At 40.7% G+C, this 21,004-nt stretch overlaps 4 protein-coding genes across 4 annotated transcripts; 3 read left to right on the top strand and 1 right to left on the bottom strand.

Annotated features, from left to right (window-relative positions):
- Positions 1-441: 441 nt before the first annotated feature.
- PKNH_1317300 (histone acetyltransferase GCN5, putative) lies at positions 442-5,707 on the bottom strand (the record flags this gene model as incomplete). The annotated part of the gene is made up of 4 exons (XM_002258054.1): positions 442-603; positions 884-1,398; positions 1,578-1,992; positions 2,141-5,707. 4 exons carry the CDS (start codon positions 5,705-5,707, stop codon positions 442-444), a joined length of 4,659 nt encoding a protein of 1,552 aa, XP_002258090.1.
- A 4,255-nt stretch (positions 5,708-9,962) lies between these two features.
- On the top strand, positions 9,963-11,339 carry PKNH_1317200 (RNA-binding protein, putative; the record flags this gene model as incomplete). Its single annotated transcript, XM_002258055.1, has 3 exons — positions 9,963-10,022; positions 10,256-10,714; positions 10,980-11,339. The coding sequence occupies 3 exons, from the start codon at positions 9,963-9,965 to the stop codon at positions 11,337-11,339; spliced, it is 879 nt and encodes a 292-aa protein (XP_002258091.1).
- Positions 11,340-13,079: 1,740 nt separating this feature from the next.
- Positions 13,080-14,558, top strand: PKNH_1317100 (RWD domain-containing protein, putative; the record flags this gene model as incomplete). The annotated part of the gene is made up of 5 exons (XM_002258056.1): positions 13,080-13,278; positions 13,568-13,677; positions 13,892-14,053; positions 14,190-14,346; positions 14,503-14,558. 5 exons carry the CDS (start codon positions 13,080-13,082, stop codon positions 14,556-14,558), a joined length of 684 nt encoding a protein of 227 aa, XP_002258092.1.
- Positions 14,559-15,818: 1,260 nt separating this feature from the next.
- Positions 15,819-19,730, top strand: PKNH_1317000 (serine/threonine protein kinase VPS15, putative; the record flags this gene model as incomplete). Its single annotated transcript, XM_002258057.1, has 4 exons — positions 15,819-15,986; positions 16,101-16,225; positions 16,370-16,651; positions 16,745-19,730. 4 exons carry the CDS (start codon positions 15,819-15,821, stop codon positions 19,728-19,730), a joined length of 3,561 nt encoding a protein of 1,186 aa, XP_002258093.1.
- Positions 19,731-21,004: the final 1,274 nt, after the last annotated feature.

Genomic DNA, 21,004 nt, shown 5'->3' with positions numbered 1-21,004 from the left:
AAAAAGGGGGAAGAAGAAAAAAAAAATTATAAAAAAGGTGACAAGGTGAGACGCGCATCAACGCCAACATGAGTGCGAGTACCGAACACGGTAAGCGTGGTAAACGTGAAGGTTGAGGCAAACGTTGCAACAGAGGAATACGTTAAAAAATAAGAAGAATTAACGTAATGGGGTTGGAAGATTACCGTCGCTTGAGGGAAGGTACACCAGTGCAATGATCATGCGCTTATTCGTATGTACATACAAATGTGCACACATATATACATGTACATACGCAACATTGGTAGTTTTCCCGGTTAAGCGACGCAAAGGCAACGCCCCATATTGGGTGTAGTAGTTTTCCCTTCAATTAATGGTTCATTATTCGACAAATATTTTTTTGTGCAATCATACTTCATTATCTTCTTCTTTCTTTTTAAGAATTACTCCAAAATTATCAATTCATTTTCCTCCATCACTTATGCACTCGTACTTGGGCCATATAAGCGCCTGCAACTCGTTGGCGTACTTGAAGTAGATGGTCGTGGGCGCGTTGTACAGGCGGCAGTTGTCGAACATACGCTTTAGCTCTATTCCGAAGTCTTCCTTTGTTTTATACTCGCCCTGAAAGGAGGGGGGGTGAACAGGTGTGGACACAGTCAAGTCAAATGAACAGGTGTAGACACAGTCAAGTCAAATGAACAGGTGTGGACACAGTCAAGTCAAATGAACAGGTGTGGACACAGTCAAGTCAAATGAACAGGTGTAGACACAGACAAGTCAAATGAACATGTGTAGACACAGGCTGGGGGGTACACACAGTCGTTGGCCGACTATACGGGAGAGGGGCGAACATGCACTGTTCGTGCGCTCCCCCTTCACACGTGTACGCAAGGTAACGTACATGTCTCGCCTTCCTTCTCATGGTCAGAATATCTGTGGGCTCCTTTATAATGTCGTAATAGTCGGGGGCCTCAGACAGGCTCACAGGTTTGAGGAAGGGCCAAGCCGATTGTTGCTTCTCGAGGAAGTCCAAGACGCTTAAAATTTGATCCTTCAGTTGTACCTCCTTGTTTTGCGCCTTCTTTGGAAAATACTTCGCTTCCTTTTTCCATCCTACTTCCAGTAACCCCGGGATGTTACTTGGGTGGATGGCACTGTTAACTCCTTTATTTTGTGAAAAAAAATTGAGTCCCTTAAAAATAATTTGTGGCTTAATAAAATGAATGGCCTTCTTCACCGTCTTCTTCTGCTCGTACAACATCTCCGATAAGCGCAGGTAATTTATGTTCGGGAATATATAGCACTCCATTAACGTTCCTCCGTCGTAATCCTTGATGTACCCGAACCACCTCTCCTTGGGCATGGAAATTTTCTGTGAGAACCCCTGCTTGCGGAAGTACCCGATGGCGAAGTTGTCTGCGGGGTGAGCAACACGGTAAGGATGAGCATAGCGTAAGGATGAGCATAGCGTAAGGATGAGCATAGCGTAAGGATGAGCAACACGGTAAGGATGAGCAAAGCGTAAGGATGAACAACACGGTAAAGATTATAACCGAGGTAAAGGTGCACACACCCCGGATAACGCCGAGACCTACCTGCATACGTCAAAAAGTACTCAATGCCGAACTTCTTCACGTGCTCCTTCAAGTGGTTCATCAGCCTAGTACCGTACCCCTTCACCTGCTCCGTGGAGGTAACCGCGAGAAAGGCGATTTCAGCAAACCTCTGCTCAAAGTACGGTCTAAAGCAGACTCCCCCAATTACCGTATTCTTTTTTAAAAGACAAAAAGTGTAATGATTCCGGTCGAACACTAACCGCACGATGTATTCTCTAGGCATCTTGGGTAGTTGCCTGGAAAAAATGTTTTTCAGTGTGATCAGCTTGATTAAGTGGTCGGGTTCCCGGTCATTCGTTATGCACTCGAAGGTGATGATGCCCATGTTTTCTTCTTTGGCTCCTCCTGCGTCTCGATGCAGATATCCAAGACCGGTTTCAGATGGCAGGAGGGACTACATGTGGATGGAAAAAAAAAAAACACCATTGTAAATATGTTAAGTGTATAAACATGAGAAGAATAAAACAGGTAATACCGCACGCATGATGCTCAAACGAACGGATACATGCACCATTTTTTTTTCAAATGGAATATTTCCTCACCTGTAATTTGTTGCTCTGCTTGGCCGCGTTGATGAAGAGCATGAGGGCGATGTTGACGGAGAGCCCGGCCTCTAAACAAAGGTTCAGAAAAAAAAATTTTATTTTCTTCTTCACGGCAGTCTTCTTTAAATCCTCAATTATGGTTACATAATTACACAAAAGAACGCTGTGCAGAAAATCCCTGGAGAAACACATACTTATAACATTCCCACTGGACTGCTCTTTTCGCAAAAAGCTTTTCCACTTTGAATAAATCGTTTCATAGTTAGAATCATAAATTAAATTCGGGTTGTTTAATCTGGTGTTCACTGGCATCAGTTGCTGCAGATTTATTATGGAGCATATGCTTTTCGTTATTTCGATCAAGATGTACTTATTGCTTTCGTCTCCTTCGTCATTAACGTTTTTTTCACCATTGCCGCTATTACTATTAATGGTGGCACTTTCCTTCATTTCCACCGCATCGAATTTCTTCTCATTCCTATTATTAACACTGCTGTTTTCACTTGGGGCATTCTTCTTATTCGTCATACTTGGGGTGCTTTCACCTTTCAGTTCTTCATCTGGGATCAACACATCATCAGTTTCTTTCCTCGCCTCTCCTCCAGGGTTCTCTGAAGTAGCCTCCCCTGTTGGGGTAACACTGTCAACAACCTTTTCCTTCTTGAATTCGTCGTCCTCATGCTTAACTTCTTGTTTCGCATTATCATGATTCAAAGTCTCCTCTGCTTTGCACACTTCGTCTTTTTTGTTTTCCCCGTTTTTCTCCTTCTCCGTCTCTTGTTCACCTGTCCTTGGGCCACTATCCACCCCACTGTTGCCATCCGACAAGTCGATCTTCTCATTATAAAACAAATTGTCGTTGTTATAAAAATCCAATAAGTAATCCACAAGGGAATTTTTCACAATGTAATTAACAATGTTATATATTTTTTCATTGGGGGGTAACTTGGAGCAGTATTTTCCATTGATAAAATTCTTGCTCAGATCAAGACCATCAACATTTTTTAAATATATATTTTCACTAAAGGTTAGATCCTCCATTCGTATATTTTTAATTACGTTTTTGCTACTCTCTGTATTGGTACTCATTTTATTTGTATTTTTATTCTTTGATTGCGTGTCTTTTTTTTTTTTTTCACTTTCAGTTTCTGCTGTGTTCCCTTCTACATTTTTGTTGTTTACACTTTTGTTGTTTACACTTTTGTTGTTTACACTTTTGTTGTTTACACATTTGTTGTTTACATTTTTGGAGCTTACATTTTTGTTTCCCTTGGGGCCTGCAACTTGTGTCGCACTGCCTGCTCTACTCGAACTGCTCACCAGAGGGATACTTCCATGCGGGCCACTCATCAACCCGCCCATCATCCCTCCGTGCATGTCGCCCATGGGACTTGCGGGCAAAATCCCACCTCCCATCCCGGGGGCGTTTCCTACACCACCCCCCATCATCCCAATGGAGTTCGACAAATTCATTCCACCATATGGATGGGCCGCAGGCACATGGAAATTGTAAGAGTTATTACCACCTGGACCCATCATAGGTGATACATTCATTGCATTGTATTGATTTCCAATCCCTTTCATTCCATTCAGACTGTTCATTCGACCCATGCTATTGTTTAAAAATGCGTTCGTGCTATTCATTCCATGAGGGGGCAACATGTTCATGTTGTTGTTTACCATGCCGATGGCACTGTTAGGGTAGTTGTTCATGTCGTTGCTTTTTAATGGTCCTTCCATAATTTCTTTTTTTCCTGTATCCCTTTTTTTGCTCTCCGGGCAATACTCATCGTTCATGTCTTTGAAGTGAGGGCCATTCATTCGGCCCGCTTCACCCATGCGACTCAGTTCACCCATGCGACTCACATCACCCATGCGGCCCAGATCACCCATGTTGTTAATTCGCGATCCCTTGACACCACCCACATTTGCATTGCTCACAAAGCTCATTTGCGGGTTTCCCATAAAAAGCTTATTCTTCGAGAAGCTCATGTTACCGTTAAAACTGTTCATGCCGACAATTTTATTCGCCCCCAAAATGGTTCCGTTTCTGGCATTTCCACCTTCAGGATTATGTTTCACTCCATTCATGTGAGATACATTCCCGCTCGCGCCACTCATACTCTGTAACGGTATCTTGTTGCCAGAGGAAAAAATGAGGGGACCACTTTCCACTTTGCTCATACTACTACTACTGTTACTGTAATTACCGCCTACTGACATTTTCCTTTGAGCACTAGATATTGCTCTGTCCTGATCAATCAGTTCATTGTGTGTACTGGAGTGAGGGGGGATGATGCCTATCCCTCCATTAAGCATTCCATTTCCGTTGGGCAAGTAATTCATTTTGGTGTCCCCAACGCCCATGTGTAGAGCATTCCCACCGTTTGTAAAACTACCATGCATGCTCTCCTCGCCCAGTTTGCGTTTTTTCTGTTCGTTCCTTTTCTCCTCGTTCTCCTCATCCTCCTGGTTATCTACTTGGTGGCCACCATCCAAGTGTCCATTTCCACGATTCTCATTTCCCTTCCCATCGTCTCCACTGCTCCCATGGTTTCCTCCACTTCCCGCGCTTCCCCCTCCGTTGCCGCCACCATTGCCGCCACCATTTCCACCACCGTTGCTACAACTGTTGGACGAGTTCCCAGCTCCACCTCCTCCCCCACTGCAGTCATTTCCTTCCGTCGCGCAACTTCTGGCCTGCCAACTTTTCGGCATTTTCACCATTTTGTCTTCCCACACGAAGGCAAGGCACTCGGTAACGCTAACTGAGGGATCATCATGACGGTTCTCCCCCTCTTCGTCTTTTTCCATCTGCAATAATGACAACGTTGTACTGTCAATCGTTGCAACCTTTCCTCCTTCTTCCTCCCTCGAAGAACGAGCCAAATCATTCCCTTCCCGTGGGTCTAGATCCTCACACGCCGATGTCGCATATCCACTCAAATGGAATTTCTCCAGATTATCCAAATTGTCAATTTTCAGCTTCTTCGAGGCATCTTTTTGCTCATTTTCTTTCACATTTTCTTTCACATTTTCTTTCACATCTGCTCCCCCATTTGCTTCCCCATTTTCTTTCACATTTGCTTCCCCATTTTCAGGATTATCCGGGGATATTTTCAAGGGGGCGCTACTGTTCACACTCTTCGTGGCACCTCCCCGTGGCGGGTCTTCCAAACGGTTCTTGTGTGTCAATCCGTCAGAGGTGTAACTCTCCAGGAGGTTGGCAACCCGTCCATCGGACTCGAAGTGCATTCGTTTCCTTTTGGTTGTACCCTGGAAACCAGCTACACCTCCTACTCCCTCTTTTCCTATTGTGGTTCCATATTCTGGTAATACCGTTGCACCCTTGGGGGGTACCTCAGCTACGCACTTATCCTCCTCCGAATAAAAAAAAAATCCATCGTTTTTGTATTTTAAAAAATTCAAAAGATCAACATCTTCGTCCTTGCTGCCATTCCAACAATGGAAAGGATATTCATTATTTTTTTTTTTTATCAAAACATGACAATTAAGGTCATTCCAAAGTGGTTCCTTCTCCTCCCTGCTGATGAGATAATCCATCATCATTGTCGTCGCCCTCAAATTACTGTGGATCACTCGGCATTAAAAACTAAAAAGGGAGATACAAATGTACATCCTTGATGGGGCGCATTTGTACAGAGGGTTCAGTAAAAAGGGGGGGTTATGTACTACTACCCACTCTCTTCATCCCTCTTCTGCTTATACGACCCTGCCAGAGGGGGAAAATAAACCTCGCAAATGGTAATTCATTCCCGCGGGGGAAGAAGAGGCAGAAAAAAAAAAAAAAAAAAAAAAAAAACATACATGGGAAAAACCCATAAATGGAAAAATTAAAATAACGCATCAACATGTATCAAAATGCGTGAAAAAGAAAAAAAGAAAAAAAAAAAAAAAAAAAAACAGAAAGGAAAAGGGAAAAATTGTGGCCTCTTCAAAAGAACAATTTAAAAGAATAATTCAGCGCATAAAAATTACCCATGGGAGGAAAAAAAAAAAAAAAAAAAAAAAAAAAAAAAAAAATCGCAATAGGGAAAAATGTATAATTGCCAATTTTGGAAATATGCACGACAGAGAGAGAGCTATGTTCGCGGCATTTGAAAATACATGAACTAAAAGAAAAGGAATGAAAGATATAAAAGTTTACTTTGCCTCCTTATAATCACACAACATGTTCGTGAACTTTGATACTTGGGCGGTCAATTTTTTTGCGCCAAGGGGCGATTACATTAGCCTTACAATTTTTCTATTTTTATCAAATTTAGAATATCCCTCTTTATGAATATACCACTGCTGTGTTGAGGGATGAATTAACATGGGAAAATGTTCTTTACCCTTCATGTATTCCCCCTCCAATAATGGCAAGCAGAAAAAGTATGCACTAAGGAGCTCCTTCTCATTTCGCTACAAATGCACACATATACATATACTTTACGCTTATGTGTTCTTATTTTTTTTTTTAAATGCTTCACCCTCAGAGGTGTTGTTGCCGTCTGGGTGAAGTTTACCTCCATAGTTCATCATCCAAAAAGAATGTGGAAAATAAAAGAAAGCCACGTATGGTGCACCCTTTTAGAGGATGTGAAGGACTAGTCGCCAAGTTATCAATAGAAAGAGGGGGAGAGAGACAGACAGATACACTAACTTTTGTGCTTATCCTCCAATTCGGGCAACTCCTATCCTGAGGTGTGTGTTTTGTCACAGTTTATATTATGCACATATACCAGTGCCCTTTTACCGTTTTATTATTTTATTATTTTATTATTTCATTTTTTTTTTTTTTTTTTTTTTTTTTTTGCTTTGTGTACGTGGGTTACCCCCATCCGTTTGGCAGTCAGCCATCGAGAGGTTCTATAACCTAATTTCTACTCGGTGTGTATAACCATTAGCAGGCTGAGTGCGCTCACACATAGCTTGTCCACACCCAGGCTGGTAATCGTTATATTTGCTATGTAAAAGGGAACGTGGTATATTGGCCCTGACCTCTTTGGTGTTGCATATTTCTCCGCAAAGTTAACCAACCATGAACCCTGGTCGACATACACTTACCAGCCGATTCTGTTAAGAGGTGATAATATTATTACATTCTGTACAGCTACGAAAAGGTTTTTTTTTTTTTTTTTTTTGCCCCTTCTGCGCTGTCGAAGAGGGTAGATTCATGATGGTACATTCAATACAAGCATATAACAGGTGCAACCCATTCGGTGTATCCCCCCACGGTTTCCGCTCCGTTCCCTTTTTCATTAAATCTTATCGGGAGCGTCAGGTCTAGAAATTTTCTCATCACAATTCAAAAAGTGAACTACCAACCTTTCGCCCTTTCCAATGATATAAACTGTGGCACTCACGCGAAATGAAAAAAAAAAAAAAAAAAAAAAGAAAAAATTACAAAATAAAAAAAAAAAAAAAATTACAAAATAAATATTCAATGTGTGCATCTCAAAATTAACCTCGTGTGTCAATTCGGCTCTTTTACAATCATTAAGACGGTGACCATCCCAAAATTCGTGGGTCCACAAAAATACAGTCATGCACACAACTAATTTACATGTACTTTTTTATTTTAATGACAATCAAAACAAAATATTATTGTTTTCTCTTTTTACATTTGTTCTCCCCTGTGAAAAATATTAAAAACTGCATACAGATGACAGAATGATTAATTTTTATGCGTGAGAAACCTTCTCGATTTGGCCTTTACATCTGTACATACACACGTATATAGGTAGCAGGTGGAAGGCGTCCAGGCGTACTAGAATACACCGTACAGCTGTAAAATGTGGGGTACGAAATAGGGGTCCTTCTCCTCCCCTGAAATATGTACTGCGCTTTCAACCCTACAAGCAAGTAATTTTATCATTCGAGAGATAAACAAAATAGCGTTTCGATTCATCTCTCACATGATTAACTGTTATGGTGAAGCGCACATAAAAAGAATAATTTGAACGGACAGATTTCTTCAAATGATAAAAAAAAAATAATATAATATAATATACATATATAGCAGGCGCAAGTTTAAAGTGCGGTGTGAAATTTACAACTGGATGAGGGGTTCGGTTCTCTTCATAAAAAGGTGAGAAAAAAAAAAAAAAAAAAAAAAAAAAAAAAGAAAATAGAAGGGAAGAGAAGAGAAGCGAAAAAAAAAATCGCGGCAATTATTATTAAACAGAAATATATTTCCACGAAATGAAACAAATACTGCAATTCTGGAATTCGCTTTATACGCGATTTACTGTTATTATATGCAGCTGTGCAAGTTTCGGAAGGAGCTCCGGTACCGCAGAGGCACATTTAATGCAAATGCAAATGGCACCCCCATTCGATTCGGTATAGAGCCTCCAGTGGGAGTTCATTTCTTACTCCTGCTTGATATAGAAAAATGTTGAAAAAAAAAAAAAAAAGAAAAAAAAAAAAAAAAACAGCCATACAAAATTTCTATCGTTATATATATCTGTATTTTTCAGGGGTTTCACTTTTGCTCTTCTTTTTTGTTTTATTCTGTTTAATTTTTGTTCTATTTTTGTTTCGTTTTTATTTTTATTTTTTTTTATTTTACTGATTTTATTTATAACAGTTCATTTTAGTTTTACTGCTTTTTTTTTTTTTTTTTTTTTTTTTTTTTTCATTGTTTCATGTCGTCCTTCGTCTGCGCCTTTGCCTCGTGAGTCGCCGCTAGTTCGCACGTGCCTCCTCATACCATCCCAGTTTTGTTCGCAGCTGGCAGTTCGCAACATTTGGTGAATGTGAATGCCCTCTTTCTTTTTTCCTCGCATGACGCGGCCTTCACCTACCTCACATGTACAACCGCCAAAATTAAGGCAAACGCAATGGAGCGAACCTGAGCCCACATCCCTGTAACCGAACTGAATTATTTATTTATTTTATTTATTTTTTTTTTCGCACCTTTTTAATGTTAACATAAACTATGCCACTGAGGTAAAGAATCAGCGACGAATAGAAAATAGCCGAACTAGCCAAACTGGTAACAACTACCGCGCGGATTGATCGAAGTGTAAATTGACAACGGACAAGAGAGAGAGAGAGACCGTTGAACGACACAATTCGCACGTGTTGGTTGGTCTCATTGCGAGCTATTCCCTTTCATTGTGGGGTATCGAAAAAAAACTTGCGCGAAATACACTGAACATGTACAAGGAGGAAGGAAGTGCGCAGATGTGAACAAAGACGGGTAGGACAAACCCTAAATTATACGCATATAATAACACTCTCCCGTTGTGTGATGGAAACCAACCCGATTGTCTATCTGTACGATAACATCATTCTATATGTGTACGGACATGCACCTACGTATGAGCATCTATGTGCATGACGAGGGACTCACACACAAAACATTTCAACAGACCTACGCTGATTCATTTCAGAAGAACAAATTTACCATAAGTATCATCATCGCCAACGTGTAACGTACAGTAAAAATTCAACACCCCGAAAATTATACCTTAGATGAATTCACCTTAAATTAATTATCATCTTATTTTCGTTTTGTTTTTTTATTCATCCAAGTGTATACACGTGTATAGCTGCATTTTGCGCGGAGCGACAGGATAGGCTCAGTCTTCAATTGACGCAGAGACAGATTCGCCTTTGTCCGGGTAAATCGGAAGAACCCTTCAAACGTATCTGTGCACGCTGTAATCATTTCCGCTCAGGAAGAGAGGGCACAACCCGATTTTACAGCACAACATAATTTTATAGCACAACATAATTTCAAAGCCGAAAGAGTTACCTCCCTCAAACCGTTTTCCCCTTTAACTAGCCTAAGCAGTGAAGGGAAAAAATGTCCGCAGCGAATTCTACGAAAATTTTTATTGGTAGCATTCCCAAGGATGTTACAGAGGTGAGTCCATTTCCCCCCTCGTTGTTACCCCATGCACACGATAGGGGATGCAAGGATTATTTTGTGTCAATGACTGCGGTCATACAACGCTACCTTCACAGTGAATATGGAAAAAAAAAAAAAATAAAAATAAAAAAATAAAAAAAAAAAATAAAAAAATAAAATAAAATAATAATAATAATAGTAAGTAACTCATGTTCAAATTCCTGCACTACGCGTGCCCATTTCCTCAGGAGGAGTTAAAAACGGAGGCATCCAAATATGGTGTGATCACCCAAGTGTACTACGTGCCGGCCACGGTGCAAAACCCCAGAGGGTGGGCATTCATTACGTACAAGGAGAGGTCGGAAGCATACAAGGCTATAGAAGCTTTGGATTATAAGTCCATATTTCCTAATAGTCAACGACCATTAGATGTCAGATTCGCTAGCTACAAACATAACACAACCAGTGAAACACAACCAGCGCCAAATAAAAATGTCTGGCAGAAGCACGTAACATCCGATGGACACCCATATTATTACAATTCTGTAACTGGCCATTCCCAGTGGGAGAAGCCCAAGGAATCAGTTACTACGCCCCCTTCAGTTATTCAAGGGAAGGCTAACACTGTCGCGCCCTATGGTCCTCCCGGCGCCAATGTGTTCGTTTTCCATGTGCCCTCACATTGGACTGACATGGAATTGTACCAGGTACGTCAATTCATTTGGATCTCGTGGGGTAGCATATCACATTATTTGAGTACTAGGAGGAGAGTACCCTCCCGATGTGGTACCCCGAACGCGTAACTCCTTAATCACACACATACATATGTAAACATATATATGTAAACATATATATGTAAACATATATGTGTAAACATATATATGTAAATATATATATGCAAAAAAATACATATGTACACACACATATTTACACACATTTACATGCGTACGTATTTGCTATACCCACATGCAGCACTTCCAACACTTCGGATACGTACTCAGCGCGCGAATTCAAAGGGACTCCAGTGGAAGGAACAAGGGCTACGGGTTCGTCAGTTTTAACAACCCGGAATCAGCTATGAACGCAATAAAAGGAATGCATGGATTTTACGTCTCAGGCAAACACTTAAAAGTGCAGTTAAAAAAGGGAGAGGAGCACTATATGCAGTTAAATGGCCCTGTTCAACCACAAATGGCTCCCACACAACCTTATACAATGCAACAACCCATCATGGGTACCCCCCAACAGCCCTACATGGCCCATATGATGTATACCAGTATGAATTCGAGCAACCAAATGCCTTACAACAACACGTACTCGTTGAGTAGATAAGTGGATTCGTTCCCTTGGAGGGGAGATACCTATCCTATCCTATCCTACGATCACCCATATGTATGGCTAGGTATATGTCCATTTGTTGGTACCTCATTTGGAGGCGGCCCACGTGTGTGGTAGCCCCATGTTTAGTAGCCCTACATGCGCGCACTCTCTTTTAATCTTCTATCCTTTTTCAAGTTAAACGAAGGAAACGTTCGGGAGAAAACACTCCCTATTTGCACCTTGCCTTCCGTATGTTGGCCCCATTTTTGCTACACCTTCGTCCCCTTTTTTTGTTGCTTCTCACACCTTTTCGTTCATTCCTTTTTCCTTTTTCCCCCTCCCCTATAACATATGACTTAAAATTAATTTTTTTTTTTTTTTTTTTTTTTTTTTTTTACCACTCCTCTTGTGTGATTAGGAATGTGTGCACTTTGGAGATTTTCACCCTCCCACCCATTTTGAGTGGCGCACGTTACTATACATTCATTTTCAACAACCTACAGTATGAGCAATATATGCTCCACCTGATAATTGCGCCTCTTATCATTTTTTTTTTTATTTAAGTGATCACTATGATGTGTGACTATCCATGTATAAATGCTTCTCCTTTCTGAGCTATATTTTCTTCTATGCTTCATTAATAAGTTTAGAAGAAGCCACACTGGGAAATCGCACTCCGACTGTTAGACACCTTCCGAAGGTGCCGTGTAAGATGTTCTATAATGAATCCCCATCTGTGGAGGAAAAAAAAAAAATTCGTAATTGTCTTTCACACATCAGGTGCGAAGACGCAACCTATGCGGGTTTGTCCAAAAGGTGGTCAGGATGTTACAGAAGTGGGTAACACATATGTATACGCCAAAGTGGAGGTGTAGAAGTGGCAGAGTAGTAGATCCACCGGGGGGTGCGTCCAGCACATCAACCAGTTTTGGGAAAAAAAAAATAAAATAAAATACGGGGGGTAAATATATACGGTTCACAATGTGCACTTCAAAATGGAAAACAGTTGGGAACTGCAAGGGATGTACTTCAAATATGAGAGACACTCCTCGAATGCCGTCTCATCTGCAAAGAGTGGGATTCACCCGGTTGCCTTGCCTGCTTTTTCCTTTTAACCGCCCCGTTTCTTCAGCCCAACTGATATAACTGTTCACCCTTTCGATCAAATGGAAAGATGTCTCTAGTCATACGGTCGAACACAACCTGCTCTATTTCATCACTCCATTGTTTTACCAGGAGTGTAGAAGCTCCTCGTCAGGAATGCGTGGAGAGAGAGCTCAGTTGCGGAAACCCCAACAACGCTTCCTTTTACAGCATTGGGCGAAAGAAAAAAAAATACGAAGAGTACAAGTCGACATACGCTTTTGCATCCTTCCTAGTTGACAATTTTTTTTTTTTTTTTTTTTTTTTTTTTTTCCCTATCATGAATTTCTTAATGGCTAACACAAACGTCGGTGAATGTCCCGTTTCCTAACTCCCCAATTTTTTTTTTTTTTTTTTTTTTTTTTTTCGTAAAAAGGTTTACAAGGTACACAAAGCTCATGCATTAAGTGATACGACGACTATGAAGTGGGTACTACGAATATCGCCTCCAACTTGACATTTGAAAGAGAGCACAAATATGTGCACCTGTAGGTATGCATATATGCATGAACACCTAAAATAGGCCAACAGAGGAGTAGCCACACAAAACGCCATTCAACTTATTCACGCCTTTTTACGTGGGCGTGCGAGAGCTACGAGGAAGGCAACATGGATTACAAAAGCGAACAGTTGGCAGAAAAGGAGAGCTTGTCACTATTGTACGAATGTACCAATGAATTTATTTGCTTGGATGAGAAGAAATTTAAAATCCTCATTGAAAATAAAGCCAAGAAAATTTCCTTCTACTTGCTATTTGAGTACACGGAACGGTACCCGGATGAAGCCCCCCTGTGGAAAATTGTCGAAGGTAGAAGATGGTGAAGGAGCGCATATCTGCGCCGATTTGATCTGTTCACATTTGGAGCAAAAGACCCGTATCATGCAACGGATATGTACACGTAGAACAGGGTTTCCTCTGTTTATGTATTTGTGTGTTTCAGTGCAAACCCTTCGAAGAGGAGCGACACATTTTCCCAAACTTCCTGCGTTTTTAATGTCTATATATGTATATGCATATGTACATGTATATTTAATTTTTTTTTTTTTTTTTTTTTTTTTTTTTTTTTTTTTATTTGGAATTTGCCTTGCTTGTTCAGGCAAAAATGTGAGCAACAGGCTACGGGAAAATGTGGATCAGCACATCCAAGAGACGGTGGAAAATAACTTGGGCTATAGTATGATTTATAACATTGTGGAGAATATAAGGGTAAGAGCAGGGGGGGTGAGAGACAAACCAATTTCGTTCTAGCAGTCGCGCATGTTTCTTTTGTCATTTATCGTGTGGCCATTTTTTTTTTTTGCCCCCTTCTGTGTGCATAGGGTTATTTAAAATGACACGAAGCTATTTTCCCCATGTTATTTTATCCGGTGCGTGTTTTTTTTTTTTTTTTTTTTTTTTTTTTTCTACTTCCTTTTTACAGTCCTACCTGTCCGAAGACATCGAAGAAAAATCCATGTATGACGAAATGCTGGAGAGGAAACCCAAGGAGGGTGAAGAAATGAATGATGACGACGACGATGACAAAATTGATGCAGATGACTACGAAAACGTTTTAGAGTTGAAGGAGCTGTGCGAAGAACGGGTGCGTCAACGCACGCTCATGTATACGCGCCAGTGTATATATACCTGCAGATATGAATGTGCGCACATTTATGTGTTTGTACCGAGACACCTTTACCACACCCGACTGCGTCATGTCTGTTCACCCCCTTCTGCAGTACCGAGTAACGGAGGAAGAATTCGACGCGTGGCGCAAGGAGTTTTACAAAAACATTTTCGCTGAAATAAAAAATATAAACATGTCGGATAACCCAACAGGGCGGGAGCTATTTGAGAAAGGAAAAGTTAACTTGGCCGATGCGGAATTTGAAGAGGGTAAATAGGAAAACAATTTGGCATCCATCTACTCTACATGGTGCCGATCTTCATCCTTCCATTCTCCATTACGCCGCTCTTCATACGTCCATTTTCCATTACGCCGCTCTTCATACGTCCATTTTCCATTATGCCATTCTTCGTTTTCCTTTTTAGGGGAGGCCAAGTGGTGCAACGAAGAATTATTTTGCGACCTTGACTTGGACATGTAACCATGAGCGTAAGGATACGTTAACACACTTTCAGGGGGAAGCAATATACAAGCATACCATTCCTACCTACACAGTTACCCTATTCACGTTGCAGTTTATGTGAATCCCCCCACGTGACACTCTTCCCCCCCCTTTTGGTTCCTGCGTCCATTCGGATGATCATCCCATTTAACAGCCAATTCGACTGGCGCTTGTTTCATCAACATATGCCATCTTATCCTCTAAATGTTTTACCAATTCCATTTTTTTGACGCCTCTTTGGCGAGAATGTTTGTTTGGATCTCCATTTTTTTTTTTTTTTTTTCCCTTGCTGCACACTACTGCAACCTGGTGAGTACTTCACCCGACGAACATTCCTCTTAAGTTTATTTTTAAGCTAAGTGGTAGAGGAATAAACAGCATCCGCTTTTACTTTTATATATATATATATTTTTTTTTTATTTTATCCAACCCCGCCGATTGACCCACAGGGCGCACCTGCCATGAATACTTCCGGTCGCGCCGGCAGCCAAAAATGAGAAGAAAAAAAAAAAAAAAAAAAAAAAAAAAAAAAAAAAAATATAGCATTGCGCAATGCAATAACACGCATGATCAGGTACAAAGTGCATTTTCGCGGTAGCCTCTTCCCACCGATGCGATGATGGCAACGGCTCCCCTTCGATCTTAAAACGAATTTAAACGAATAAATGACACGCTGGATCATAGGGAAATATATATACCATTCCTCCGTGTGCAGATCGAATTTCTTGTAGCCCATCAACCAGGAATGGGTCTCACAGACGTGAGGGAATACACGGCACATTCGCCTGAGCGATGTTGCCAACCATGTAGCTTGCTACACATATGATACGCGTCACATGGTATACAACGCATGTTATGCGCTTTTTACTTTTTTTTTTTTTTTTTTTTTTTTTTTTTTTTTTTTTGTTTTCCTCTCATCCCCGCTGGGCTCTCGCTTGCATTTCAAATTAAAGCATACGAGAGAGGGCGGTGTACCCATGGGGGGGGGGAAAAAGTAAGGCATGTGCAACAGGGCCAGGCTGGTAGATACCTCCTCCCCTCTTTCCACATTTCTGCAAATTTGTTAAATTCCCGAGCGCAGCATTTTTAAACCGCAGTTCGTTTGTAGCACCGTTTACGTTTTTTTTTTTTTTTTTTTTTTTTTCGTGTCCTTGTAACTTTTTTGTTTTGTCATTTTTTTTTTTTTTTTTTTTTTTTGTCGCACGGCGTCTTCCCCTTACTGCGTCTTCCTTCAGAACGATGGGGAATACTCTTTACAGTAGCACAGGGTGCAGCTCCACCCAGTTAGACGACATGTACGCCAAGTACGTAAACAACCTTTACAACATATACAGTTACTTGTTTAAGTATGAGCACTTCGTCTTTATGAATTGCTACGCGTTGAATTCCTTTTGCCATGTCTTGGAGGTAGGTTCATCACGGAGTTGCATTGGTTCTGCGCGCTTTTGATTGCAACCCTGAGGATATTTGGGTACCCTTGTATAATGTAACTTACCTGCCATACCACCACCACCCCTGTAGGGCATCAACAAGAACGAGGGACACGTGCTCATAAAGGTGTTCAAGCTTAGATGCGAAACGCAAAAAATAAAAAGGATTCTGTATACGCTAAAGTTCCTCTTCTCATTTGATCTCTTCCCAAATGTGTAAGTGTCTAGAGAGAGTATCCGGTGGGAAGACCATATCGACTTCGTCCTCCACCGTGCGCTGTGCCCATGTGCCACTGTATTCATTCTTTCCCCCTTCATTCGGTTGTCACCCACCCCCTCCCCATTATTCTGCTCCACCAGATTGCCCTACAACCGAATGAGCGTGTACGAAAACAACATTTACATCTACAGAACGTTTGTGTTTAAGAGCCTGAATCACTACCTCTTCAACGAGAGGAACAACAAGCCCTTCAAACACTTCTTTTTGTTTCAAATATTTCTTGCAATTATACAGCTGCACTCGCTTGGCATCTATCATGGCCATATAAAGAGCGAAAATTTTCTGCTGCAGAATAATATGCACATACTAATAACGGATATTAATATATTGAATAAGTACCTCTACTTCATTCCAAGTGTGAGGTAGGTTTGCATATAGGTAATCTCATTTCACCTCTCGTAGAGGTATCTCTGTTAAGCATATTTCTTGTTCATACGTTTGTACATTCTGTGCAGGTATCCTGGCAAGGAAAACAGCCTACTACAGCGCCTACAGAAGCTCCAAGACGACATCTTCAACCTCGGGATCCTGCTCCTAGAAATTATTCTTAGGGATAAGAACGTATCGTACGCGTTTCTCAAGGAGAACTACGATGACAAGAACGATTGTAACTTCCAGCGGGAGAGGAGTAGACAAGGCATGTTTCAATTTGTGGAAAGTGGAAAGGGGGCAGAGAAAACAAACGGAAAAGGAAAAGTGAATGGCAAGGTGAAAAAAACAAAAAGGAAAGAAGATAAAGAATTTCCCTTTATCAGCAATGGTAGTGTTGAAAGTACGGATCGAATCATTGATCTGTCGACAAAGAAGATCAATCACAATTTTGTGCATGCACTCTCCTTACCTTTTATAAACAGAAGGATAAAAAATGAGGAGGAAAGTTTTTTTCAAGAGAACAAACACGTTAAAATGAACATAGACAAATACAGGCACTACAATTACCACTACATTAATAGCGTAAACTACATAAACATTTACAACGACTTTTACAACAATGGGACATTGAATTCTGTTAATGAAAACAACTCACACAGGGGAAGCCTCACTACTTATGGAGGGAATGTGGAGAATGAGGTTCCACATAGGAGTAAGACTGTTCTATATGACCGAACAGATGGGGCTCATTCTTTTGGAGAGGCTCCCCATGCATTCAGCGATTACGAGGTACTCGGGGGGGAAACAAAGGGGGGGAGGAGAAACAGGGGCAGTCACGACAGATTGGATTTGCATGTGCAAAGAGATTGGGGTTCCATTAGCTCCAATGAGATGAAGGAGCCAGAGGTGACGCAGTCGCCAGTTAGCACTGTGAAGGTTGATGGGGGAAATGTTGACGGGGGAAAGGTTAACGGGGGAAAGGTTAACGGGAGAAAGGTTGACGGGGGAAAGGTTGACGGGGGAAAGGTTGACGGGGGAAAGGTTGACGGGGGAAAGGTTGACGAAGCACTTCACCCCCGCAGGCGCAGCCGACAGGCAGACAGAAGAGAAAAGGGAGTACCCTACAAAATCTGGAAAATTGTAAACGTAGCAAAACACCCATTCATCGTATACTCCCTCATCAATCATTTCTTCCTACAAAAAAAAAATAACATTTTAAAAATTTTTAAATACTGGTCTTACTATGTATTTCCGAGTACATACAAGTATGTCTTCTTCCCTTTGACGATATTGCAGCTGCACCCCGTGTTTAAGAACGCAGACATTTTTATTCTCCTCCTTCATTATAACTTACCTTTCATTTTGTTCCACCTGGATTTATTTGCACAAAAGGAACGGGACAAATATGACATGCTAAACATGGTGAGCAGGCACAATGGAGAAGACTCAAAGAGTGCGTATAAAATACATCAGCGGAGCTCCTTCTCACGTGATGGAAAAAGCAGTTCGGGGAATGCACAGGAAAAAGAAGAGACGACATTTCATCTGAAGCGGTCACACACATTGCAACAAACGCGGGCATCATCGACGCGGCGACATGCGGGTCGCCTCGCCCACTTCGTTGACGTGGTTAAGGAATTCACCACCGGTGTCAACAAGCACCAGATGGAAACCTACATCAGGGACAGTGACTTGGGGGATATCGTGAAGGTGCAGATTCTACAGCAGTGGAATGTGTACAGGCGAGAGATCAAGGGGAGAAGGAATGGAACTAGTGGAGTGTACCACTCAACTTGCCACTTTCCATTTCCAACTCTTTCCTATAAGAATGCCCACGAATTTTACAGAAACTTTTTGGTCTTTTACAAAACCCTGTTTAATGAAATTTTTCAAAAAAATCAAAGCTACATTGATATTTTTAGCGGTTTGGAGATATGCAAGAGGGAAATTTATTCGCCCCTTTTTCGGGGAACGAATATCAGGCGAAGCAATACCAATAGTTGCCACTCCCCCAATTGGACATTCAACGAAGACATACTCCATTTAGTAAACATGATAATTACCTCGTACCAGTCTCTCGCATACGAGTCTACCAAGCTTCTTTGCCTCGAAATGCTGTACTGCATTATTTTCCACTTCAATCACAGTACCCTGAACAGAGAAGTAACGTCTTTCCTACTTTTTTGCATGAACAAGTCAGGTGAAAAATTAAAAATTATGATCATAAAATCTTTTTACAAAATTATGAACAATGAAAATGCCTATGAACATATGTACCCCTATGTGGAAAAATTTTTGCCGTCCTTTTTGTTACTCAAGGATAGTAAAGAAAAGATTGAAAAATATTTTTATGCGAAATATTTACCGCTAATCGCAAATGTGACAATTCAGTATATATATAATGTTGGTTTGTTGAAAAAGGGCAGGAAAAAGCAAAAAGAAATTGCTAAAGAGGAGGAGGATGGCAAGAAAACGGGCCCTGATGAAGTTATCATCTCCGAAGTGAAGCACATGGATATATTAAAAACACTTCGTAACCACTTAGTGCACATTTTAAAATACTCCACTGACGAATCTATTTTGTTTGAATTCTATGAACACCTAATCAGCTTCTGCAAAATCATGAGCAGAAAATGGGTAAGAATATACATCCTCCCGTATTTACTAGCAAATATTTACAAGACGAAGAATAGCTTTATCAGGGCTTTGTCCATTCGTATCACCCTGAGAATTATGTCGTATATTAATGATAGTGAAACGTACAAAATGATTTGTGCCTATGTGAATCCAATTCTTTTCGAAGGAAACGAATTGGCCATTCTGTTTTTGCTTTCCGAGTGTAACATCCTCCTGCAGAAGAACGCCCGTAAGAGGTGGCTCTCCTCTGGCGTTCCACCCAGTGGCCACAAAAACGAAACAATCGAAAGGACCGAACGGGGAAAAAGAAACAGAAGACACATACACTTCTTGCGGAAACTCAAAATAAACCACCTACGCAACCACCCCTCTGTCGCCATTCGTGATTTGGCACACACAGTCCAGGCTAATCTACTCAAAATGTCAACCTAACGCGCCACAAAGGAAAAAAAAAAAAAAAAAAAAAAAAAAAACACTCATGTGTCCGTCTATCTGTGCATATAAACGCATATGTGCAGCTGGAAAGCGTTCTGCCGATTTTTCTTTTTTTTTTTTTTTTTTTTCGTGGCGCCGCATTGCTTAGCTAGCACAGCGTGGAGTCATGCTTTTTCCACGTTATCCATTTTTTTCTCATTTTATTCCCCATGTCGGCGCACTGTCATTTGCATTTCCATTCGTACTGCTCACCGTGCCGTTGGCTCCATTTGTAGAAAGGAAATTTTTTTTTTTTTTTTCCAAACCGATTGAACACATGGGGTGGTGACTCCATTTCGACAACTAAGCACTTGCAAGACGGGGGATATATTCATTGTTCCCACACCAAGCACGTTTTAACTTTTCAAACGAATTTGGCAAGTTTGTTCCTCCACGGGGTGGTTGTAAGTATTATACACACACCAACACATATATATCTGCCGGGGGTTATGGGTGGTCTATTTTTTTCTCTTTTCTTCACATCTTTGAGAGTAACCGGAAAGAGAAACGAAAAAAGAAAAAGTTACCAAAATGAAAAAAGTGGAGAACGTTAGAGAAGTGCCAAGACTGATCAACGCGCATAAGATGTCGCCACCCGACGTCTCCTAACCGTGTTGGATGTGTCATAACGACACCGTTACACTTTTTTTTTTTTCTTTTTGGACGCGCAATGATAATCTCTTTGAAAAATTTTGTTCCCACCACGTTACCAAAGATTTTTAAAATATTAAAAAAAAAAAAAAAAAATGTTCGTTAAAATGTTTCTACATGTGCAAACATAGAAGTACGCCGAGCAGTAATTAAAAAAGTGTAACAATGTATGTGTTTGTTTTGCCTTTTTTTTATTTTTTTTTTTATAACTGTTTCTTTTGTGTGTTGTAAATATGCACTGAAACCAGTACACTGCATGTGCATTTACATAGTTTAACAACACGATTCATTTTTTCATTTTTTCATTTTTTCAACTCTATCAATATTTGTAGATTCAAAACACGCAAGCAGTTCTGCGCGGGCGATTATATATTTTTTCTGTTCGCAGAAGAAGATGCGAAAATGAGTTTACAAATTAATTAATCAGTGTTTTTTTTTTTTTTTTTTTTGCATGACCACATGTGTGGAGGTATACATATGTGCAGTTTGATTTGACGCGTACTTTGTTGAGTTCGAAAGGTTCTCAGCGTTATAGTCTTGGTGGTCACCACATCTGCATATCGTAAACGTGTTTGTATATC

The sequence above is a fragment of the Plasmodium knowlesi genome (assembly GCF_000006355.2).
Source record: "Plasmodium knowlesi strain H genome assembly, chromosome: 13".
NCBI lineage: Eukaryota > Apicomplexa > Aconoidasida > Haemosporida > Plasmodiidae > Plasmodium > Plasmodium knowlesi.
Note: the sequence above shows the minus strand (reverse complement) of the source record. Positions and strands in the feature narration are given on the sequence as shown.